The sequence below is a fragment of the Trichosurus vulpecula genome, chromosome 3 (genome assembly GCF_011100635.1).
Source record: "Trichosurus vulpecula isolate mTriVul1 chromosome 3, mTriVul1.pri, whole genome shotgun sequence".
NCBI classification, from domain to species: Eukaryota; Metazoa; Chordata; class Mammalia; order Diprotodontia; family Phalangeridae; genus Trichosurus; species Trichosurus vulpecula.
This window is the reverse complement of record NC_050575.1, coordinates 181482557-181492373: the sequence shown is the minus strand read 5'-3', so window position 1 is coordinate 181492373 and position 9817 is coordinate 181482557. Positions and strand designations below refer to the sequence as shown.

The following is a 9817-nucleotide window of genomic DNA, read 5'->3' as shown; positions in this document are numbered from 1 at the left end:
ATGTGTGTGTGTGTGTGTGTGTGTGTGTGTGTATGTACATCATTAGACCTCAAACTTCATGGAGAAATTAACTTCCTCTTATCTAAACTTTAAGTATTCTCCTGTAGTTTAACAAAGCCTTAATGTTTTTATTCAAATGAAATGAATTTTCATTACATTAGCATTTCAGGAGATATTTTGCCTTCATTTCTGATTCAACTAATTGACTGACTCAATCAACTTAGTCAAGGTTTTTAACTTGGGGTCTATAAACACATCATAAACCTTTCTTTTATTTAAAAACTTTATTCTAATATGGGACCCATAGGCATCTGAAGCCTGCCAAAAGAGTTCGGGACACACGAAGATCATTGAACATCAACCTGGCCCACCCTATACTTAAACATCAGTTAGTAACTAATTAAGGAACCCCTACAGTGAATTTAATTGTAACCATCTGAATTTACCTGTTTTGTAAATTGTCATTTTCTGATAGTAGACAAGGAAATCAAATCCATGACTACTTTACAAGAGATTTTTGTGGATATAGGTTTTTACAGTGCTGTGAAAGCCACTTGATTAAAATAATCTTCACCTAAGCACTATCTCCTCTTAGCTCAAGACATAGTATTTTTTAAATTTCTATGATTTCATGTATATAGGAACCTCTGGGTGAAGAACTTTCCAAATCAGCACTAACAGCATTTTATCTTATTTGTCCGGGACACTGAGAAGTTAAGCGACTTGCCTAAGGTTACATTGTTAATGATGATAAGGACTCCACACCAGTTTGCAGATCTAGACACATAAAGTAGCAATGCAGAACACCTGGGCGTCAGCTCTCTCTGGATCTCTATTAGCCTCATCTCGTCTACAAATCCTTCGTGCTCCGAGACAGACGGGTTGTAGAGGGAAAGACTCAGAGATGTATGAAAAACTATTAAGTCTCATATAAGGAAAGCTGGAAGGGATAACGTCTTTCCCTCCTTCAATCAAATTAAGCTCTGTATGGGTTACTAAGTGTGGAAGGGTTTAGCAGTATTATTTGGAAAGAATAGGGTCAAGAGAACTGGTTTGTGAGTCAGAAGACCTGAGTTGAAACACTAGTTTGTGTGACCTAGGGCAAGTCGTTTAAACCCCTCTGACCCTGTCTTCCCATTTGCAAAGTAACCGATTGGACTAGGAGGTAATCTCTAGGATTCTCAACAGCTCTAAAACCTGTGCACCACTCTCCCCACGTGGTCATTTCTACTAATGACTGCCCTAGGAATAATGCTGAGAGAATAATATTGCAGCCTTTTTTTTTAAATCAGGGCCTGATTCTCATCCAAGGTAATAATAGGATTGTTACGCCCACACCACCCACCACCACTTCCGCAGAGCCTCATAAATGCTCACAACAGGGTTTTCTTCTCATAGTCTAGTTTAAACTGAGGTTTTTAAAAGGGCATTTCCTGCTGGGGAAACTAAAGCGGAGGAAAGGCCGCGTGCAGTTGTGCGCAGGAGAGGGAAACATGTCTGGACCAAAGGCACCCGTGCCCCAGCACGCGGGCACGGGCACGGGCACGGGCACGGCCGGGCCAGGGGGTGACGGCGAGAGCGGCCAGGAGCAGGCTAACTCAGCAGTCTTTGGGGGCCGGGGAGGCGCGGTCCCGGGGGCGCAGGCGCGGGGGCGCGCACGACGCAGAGTGGCCGCCAGGGGGCGCCGGGGCCGCGCGCGCAGCGCTCCACAGCTGCACCGCTCTCTTAGCCGGGACCGAGCAATGGGGGAAGCCGAGGTTGCCACCGGCGGAAGCGGTAGTGGCGGCGGCCCTGGATCGGGCGCGGGAAGCGGAGGCGGAGGTGGAGGAGGAGGCGGCGGGGGCGGCGGCGGCGGAGGCGGCCCTGGCTCCGGCCCGGGCCCTGGCGGTAGCGGTGAAAAGGGCCCCGTGGAGTCGGCGCCGGGCCCCCCTGAGGAAGTCGTGGTGTGGAGCCCCGAAGTGGAAGTATGCCTCTTCCATGCCATGCTGGGGCACAAGCCCGTCGGTAAGGAAGGGGAGCAGGGATGGCGGAGCGCTCGGAACGCGGCGCAGCGTAGGCCCGGCCGAGCCGCGGCCTCGAGTACCAGCCGCGGCCGGGCGGAGGGCCGGGGCTGCGGCCGGCGGGAGGGGCGGGCCTCGCACTTACCCCGCCCCTAGGAAGCCGCCCAGGGAGCTCTCCTCCTCCCTCTGTCTCCTGCCCCAGGCCCCGGGACTTCTCTCCCCACCCCCAACATCCCCGGTCCCCGACTTCTCCCAATCCTAGCCACCGAGCTTCTCCCGCCTCATCCTCGGCCCTTTGGGCTTCTCCTCCCACCCGCCTCCCATCCCTTACCCCCTAGCTTCTCTCCTTTCCCATCCCCGTTTCCCCCGCCCTGGTTTCTCCCTCTTCCATCCCCGGCTCCCCAGCTTCTCCCCCTCCCATCCTCCCCAGCTTTTCCTTCTTCCCATCCCCGCCCCCTCCCCAGCTTTTCCCCCTTCCCATCCCCGCCCCCTCCCCAGCTTTTCCCCCTTCCCGTCCCCGCCCCCTCCCCAGCTTTTCCCCCTTCCCGTCCCCGCCCCCTCCCCAGCTTTTCCCCCTTCCCGTCCCCGCCCCCTCCCCAGCTTTTCTCCCTTCCCGTCCCCGCCTCCCAGCTTTTCTCCCTTCCCGTCCCCGCCTCCCAGTTTTTCCCCTTTCCCATCCCCGCCCCTCCAGCTTTTCCCCCTTCCCATCCCCGCCCCCCCCCCCAGTTTCTCCCTCCAATCCCCAGTCCTCCCCACTAGTTCATCCACCCCAGCCCTCGGGCTTCTTCTCCTCTAACCCTGTGCCTCCTCTTTTCTTCTTCCCTCCTCTCCCCTCCTCTTTCCTTTCCCCAGCCCAGGGAGGATGTGGTTGATCCCTTTTTAGGAACTTTGGGGAGGGGGAGAAACGGGGATTGCCCCTCATGGTGGAGCTCTATGGGGAAACCTGAGCCCAGTCCAGCCTCCTTGGGTTAGGGGGTGGGGGAGTAGTGGTGTTTGTTTTTAAGTACTTGGGGCTCTTCTGTCTGAACCTACACTTGGATTCAGGACTTAAATTCAGCCAGGATTTATTGAGCACCTGCTATGTACTGGCCGCTGTGGATGAAAGCACGGAGTTTGGGAGAGAGAATACTCTTTTACCTGAGAATAATCATAGCCAAGAAAACAAAACTAACATTGCTGAAACAGAGGGGAAAGACTTATATTTATAGGTTTGGGCTCTGCCATTTTCCTTGTGTTGTAAAATGAAGCCCCCCCCTTCCAAAAAAAAATATTCAAGTCAGCAACAGGTGGAATTTCCTGAACAGTTTTTCCCCCCCCTTACAGGTGTGAACCGGCACTTCCACATGATCTGCATCAGGGACAAGTTCAGTCAGAACTTAGGGAGGCAGATCTCCTCCAAAGTCATCTGGGATCATTTAAGTACTATGTACGATATGCAAGCATTGGTAAGGAGTGAGTTCCAGCACAATGTTCGGCTATAAGTAAAAGTGAGAGGATTTAATTCTGTTCTCCCAATGAGTTCCTACAAACTAAGAAACCTTTAAACAAGTGTGTGTGGCTATAAGAAAATAGAGTGTGTGGAAATCCTGCCTAAAAAACTTAGGGGGATGCTAAAACAGTAAAATTGTATTGAAGTTGAACTCAGCTAACTGGAACCCGTTAATAGATTGTTAGAATTCGAAGGGGGCCTTAAAGATCATCTTGCATCCTCATTTTACAGATGAGAGAACTGAGACCCACAAAGGAAAAGGAATTTGCTGAAAGTTGTACAGCTAGTTAGTGGCAAAAACAAGACCAAAAACCCAGTGTTCCTGAGCCCTCTTTCCACTATACTAAGCTGATGGTCCATAATTTCTAAGAATCTGCACAAATTCAATTACTGGAAGGAAATCGCAACTTCGCAGTTTTCAGAGAATTGTCTCAGTACTCCCCTTTCCTGTCTCAGATGAATATGGACTGCAATGGAACAGTCTATTGTAATGAGCCAAACAGGCTGGCCCAGTCCAGATGGAATCCCAAGATGTTCAGGTATGAGGCAGTGAAAAGAACATGGATTGACTAAAAAGATCTTAGTTTAAATCTAGACTGACATTTACTGAGCTTCATTTTCTTCATCTACAAAAGAGTGATAATACTTGCACTCCTGCCTCAGAGGTTGTGTCAGGATAAAATGTGAATGTATACAAAATGTTTTGTGTCTCAGTTGAACGCTTATTTAAGTTCCTGACCTCAAAAAGGGAGGAAAAAGCTAATCTTTGAATCTCAAAAGTGTTTCTAGGGACTGAAAATAGTAGGGTGTTGAAAAGCCATTGACCTGTTGAGTGATGTTAAAAGGATGCCCGTTGTCTCTCCTTCATATGGGATTCCTATAATTGGTTGATTCCCAGATCTAGCACCCTACAGGCCAGAGACCTTTTGCTAACCTGCTTCAGCATGCCATTATGTAGCTATGTTCTTTATTTCTGAAAGCTGTAGCAGTACTTAACTGGTGGTCTTTTTAAGCATTATGCTGTAGTACCCTTTTCTTGACCTGGCTCATACCATGTTTGTGGAAAATCTTTATTAAGTCAATACTGACCTGAGTGAACTGGTGATAGTCCAATATCAATAAATGGGGGAAAGTGGACGGAATTCCCCTCACAAACCAAATTGAATATTTGAACATGATAAGAAGAGCAACTATAGAATCTGTCATAAGCATTGAGTATTATGAAGATGTTTTGTTTACCTGATTTGCTGTGTAAATCAAAGCAGTATTTGTGCTGTTCAGCTTTTTATAAGTCTGGCCTGGCTGTATATATTCATCTGTTTAAATGCATTTTCTGCAGTAGAACATAATCCAAGGTCTTTTCATTTGTTTTGTATTCCCAGTCCCTAGCACAGAGTATGGGGCCTAATAAATACTTGTTGAACGGAATTCTTTAACAATTCACTTTTTTCTGTGTTTTTATGAAAGGCAAACAACAGGCAAGCTGTACTAGGACATATAGGAAGGACAGCAAAAAAAATTTACATCTTTAATAGTATGTTAAAGTTTATCTTCAGTCATTCTTAAAGTTGTCCTATGAGGTAGATAGTGCAAACATTAGCCCCTTTTGAGAAAAAATAGTGAGAAAAATGAAGCTCAGAGAAGCTGCTTTTCCATCATCACACAGCTAGTAAATGTCAAGCCAGGATTTGAATCCAGGTCCCTTGACTAGCCAACTTCAGTTTTCCTGGGTTCTAATCCCAGCTCCTCACTAGACCCTAGTTCACCAAAATGGGAGAGGAGTAGAAAGGAACATTGAAAATACTTTTCTCATAAATTCCTTTACCATATAGGTTTCTTTGTAAATCCTGTTTCTTTAAGGAACTTGGGTTTAATTCTTTTGTTTCCTCCTTTTCTTTACTCGTTCACTGTGTTCTACAATCTTCTGACTAGATCACCTGCTCATGCTTCCTTGCCATGTATACATGTTCACATTTATTCCTGTTCTTTGTGCCATGACATTTGTGATTACTTCTCCTATCTCCCTTTTAATTAAGGTCTGCTGTATATTTTTTTTCTCCCAATTTCTATCCATATGTGCTCTCTCTGCCAACAGTTCTTCAGTGTTTTTGTTTATTGCACACTTGGAGAATCGGTGCCCCCAGCACTTAACATCCTTTCTCATTTCTCTGAACTTTGTTGGCCTTGACCAGTTTCTCTTGGTATGCTAGAATATGTAGGCAAGAAACTTATCTTGATGCAAACTCTTGCTGCAATTAAAACCACAGTTTTGCCTCTGAAATTACAAAAGGAAGCTGGGTGGTGTCCTTATAACTTTTAATTTGTTTTTTCAGCTTCAATTTGTTTTTTCTTTAGGTTTCTTTTTTTTAGTCCCTTTTTTTCCTTGTCTGGATACCTTGTGTTTTTTAAAATCCATGTTTCAAGTGGAGAAGTGATAAGTATTTTACATTATATGCAGCTCATATGCCAGATTACTTTCACACTACTGAAATCAGCAGTAAATGGCTTTTAGTTGTAGTTACACTGATTAGTGGTGGCATTTTCTTAAAGATTTTGAATTGTATGCCCAAATTGACAGCTTTTTTCTTTGTTTCTTTAAAAACAAAACTGTACTTTATTTGATGTTCAGCATGAGTCTGAGATTCTTCCATTCCCTAATTCAGAGAAGAACTTCATCCTTCCTGAGGAAATTATTCAAGAGGTCAAAGAAGGTAAGAATTGGTTCCAGGTTTAAGTCTCTGACAAGATTAGATAAGAATATTATGCTTTGATAAACCCTTGACCAAGTATAAGGGGCCAGCCTAAGACCATTGATCCTTATCACTAGGCTAAAAGAATTGCTTTGTGCCCAATAAAAAGGCAACTAAATAGTAACATAGTTACTGTGATTTATTGTCACTTCTAAAGACAGATCTTCCAGCATCATAGATATAGAGCTTGCATTCCTGTTAGTTTTCTTTTGGAAAATTTCTGCTGTTGCTCAAGAATGAGCTGGTTTTGTTTGTTTAAAAAAAATAGAACCTCTTTAAGTAGTACCACTCACGTTTTTCTAGGGAACCTCTTTAAAATTTAAGTATAGCTCTCCATAGTTATCGTTGTGTTTTATGTTTGTGTTATATCTTCATCTGTTTTTGTCTCCCACGTTAGCTTGTAAGGGTCTCCAGGATAGAGATAAGTCCCCGTAGTACTTACCCTTTTGGTGATGTGCATATGTCAGATTCTCAGTGAATTTTTTTACTTACTCTTTCTACAGGAAAAGTAATGATTGAAGATGAAGTGAAGGAAGAAATAAAGGAAGAAGTGGATCCACACACTGGTACTGAAGATGGTAATTATGTAAACTGTGCCATACCACATTCACCTGGCTTATCCAGGAGGCTGTATCATTTAAAATAGATTCATCTTAGCAGTTTAGCATCAGTACTTAACCTCTTAGTCTTTTTCCCCCCTTTCAGTCTTAAATTATCATCTGGAGAATAAATTCCAACTGCTAATGAATCTATTTTTACTTTACTTTAAAGAAGTGTCTTTTTTAAAAAAAATAATTCAAGGAGCTGTGATTTTTAATGATACTGTTGTCATTATGGTGTAGACAACTTATCAGTGAGCCCCTCCAGGCTTAGGTAGACTGGTCCTCAGATGATAAGTGCACAATTAGCTCCATACCAGCCTCCTGGTTAAAGCCTTTCAAGACTGGCAGCTAGAACCTTCCAGAGCTTGCATTCTCCTAGAGCAGCCTTCATGAAGCTAGTATCACTTTGATGTTATGATGAGGCATCAAAAGAGGACTTGAAGGAAGCAGCTTCTTAGTACTAACAGTTTCCTCTTAGCTCTGCAGTAGTGTTGTACTGACCAGGTTCTTCAGTGAATTTATAGTAGTGATGTTGAAGAATTGTGGGGGAGGACGAATATAAAAGTAAATCTGAAGGATGACTTTCAGATACAACTAGCCATGGGTCATATGTTTAAAATCTACCTCCAATCAAATCCTCTTAGAACAAATATTTAAAATGAAATTCTTTATGTAAGAAAAATATTTATAGGTGCCAAGTAATGGCTCAGTTAATGTGGCAATATTCAGTACAGCAAAATCCCAGTAAAACAAAATCTGGACAGCTAGTTGATAACTTGCAATGATGTCCAAACCAAAATGTTGGATAACTTCAAGATTTTTTTTCCAGACTAAAAGTGACAGGCATATTCTTAAGTAGAATGTATGACTATAATTTGGCTTAGCAAGGGTGGGAGATGGGGGAAGGGATCAGGGAACATTGAAAGATTTTCTGAATATTATGTGTATGGCTATGTTAACTGTAATTGGGGTCACTTGAAATATGAAAGAAATTTTTAAAAATACTAAATATTTTCAAAAAATTCAGTATCATGGTTAATGAAATAGCAAAAAAAAAAAAATCTGTTTCTCAGTTTTTACATCTTCAGGAAATTTGGGGAGAGCTGAAAAGTCCAGTGGCAAAGAGAAAGAAAAGAGCTCATCAGACTCTGGATCTAAAGAGGGTGCAGACAAGAGGAAACGCAACCGGGTCACAGAAAAGGTCTTAAATGCAAACAGCAATCCCTCTAGTCCGAGTGCAGCCAAACGTCGAAGAACATAGGCCATTGCTAATAACTTAGAGAAGAATAAGAAGGAAACAAAAACATTGATGATGTTTACTTTAGTGGAAGGAATTTTTGACAAGTTTTTATTAAAATGACACAAATTGTTCAGGTGGTACATATTGTCATTTTTGCTAATCATTGAGAAAGGAGCGTGAAAAGATTAGCATGAGGGAAGAGGCTGAGAAGTGTATTCTGTACTTGCTAGGAATATGGTTTGAATACAGAAAAGAGTCTAGCTTACCTTGGTGGCAGTAGGATATTTGTTGAGCATTCTAGCTGATTCTCAGATTTCCCAAGGTAAAATGGTAGCTTTGCAAGTGTGTACTTAAGGAATTTTGTGATGATATACATATAGAAAGATTATTTATGTATTCTTTGTGTTCTTGAAGTCAAAATTCATTTCTTAGAGATGTGCTGACCCTTTAGGTTCTTACCAGCTTTCCTTGATTTGGTATCTGAAACCAGTTGTAGGATCAGATACATTTTTTTTTATCATAGTAAAGCAAATGCTAGAGTGAACTAGGGAGACGATTCAAAGGGGGACCTCTTTCAAATGGACAAATTACCATATATTAAGCAAAGCATTATTCTCAAATACATAACTCTGAGCTAGGAGCAGTAAACCTAAAAGACAATATTGGCTGCTGTGTCAGAAAAAAAAAAAATTTTAATTTTCTACTCACTGAAGTAAACATAGGATCTTTTCTTGGAGACTTCAGTCAAACCTGTCCACCTAAGGTCAAGTGTGGGGCTGTAAACATTTTCTCACTGAGTGCTTCATGAGTCAGGGGTCTTGACTGAATTGCTTTCTAGTGCCACAAAGTATGATAGAACTTCTCTTCTTGCCACCAGAGAGACCAAGAATTGGATGTTTTGACTCATTCGTGTGTACTGTATATAATTGGTTTGGTATTTCATTATTTAATTTTTAAGAAAAATATTTTACTAGTGTTTTATATGGAAATAATATTGCAGAAGCTTAATCTTGTGTTGTATTTTTTCTGAGAAATTTGTTTTAAGGTCATGACTATTTTGAGATACTTGTTGCTCGGTTTTATATGCTGGAATATTGAACATTTGTAGCAGTTCTTATTTATTATGCAGACGGTTGCAGACAGACCAAATAAATGACAGTTTTGTGGGAGGGAATCTTAGTCTGTTGAACTGGCGTTGGATATGGCACAAAATGCTTATTTGAAATATACCCTCGTTTGACTGCTGAATAAAAAGTACTAAAAATCCCTTAAATTGTCTTGTAGTATTAATACCAAAGTGGGTTAAATTTATATTTAAAAGATTTGTGGATTCTTCAGTGCCTATTCCAGTGACCTGTACTCTTCCAAACCTAAGAAGATAAATGATTTCACAAATTATTCTGGTTAAAATTTCTCACTTAAGAACCCTTTGGTGAGGTTTCTTTCCAGACTTAGCTAGGTGAGCCTCTAGATTAGTAGCAAATGCCAGAGCTTGCTGAATCCAGGCATAATTATGAAGAACTCCGAGTCATTTCCATGCACAGAACCTTTGGAAAAAATTTTACAAAACAACAAATTGTTCATGTTTTGCATATTCATGTATTTGCTAATCAGTCACTGATCAGAAACAGAGATTAGCTTAAGGAGAAAAGGCTGAGGATTCTACCTCTGGTTTCCATGAGAGAGGATGAGTGAATAAGGAGAAATTGTATGGATAATGGAGGTGGGGGATGGCA

General features: G+C 42.2%; 1 protein-coding gene across 1 annotated transcript; it reads left to right on the top strand.

The window, feature by feature from the left end:
* The first annotated feature begins 1692 nt into the window (after positions 1-1692).
* On the top strand, positions 1693-9354 carry LOC118844019 (MRG domain binding protein). Its single transcript, XM_036751830.1, has 5 exons — positions 1693-2004; positions 3324-3445; positions 6119-6200; positions 6743-6817; positions 7915-9354. Exons 1-5 carry the CDS (start codon positions 1743-1745, stop codon positions 8100-8102), a joined length of 729 nt encoding a protein of 242 aa, XP_036607725.1. The 5' UTR covers positions 1693-1742; the 3' UTR covers positions 8103-9354.
* The last annotated feature ends 463 nt before the right edge of the window (positions 9355-9817 follow it).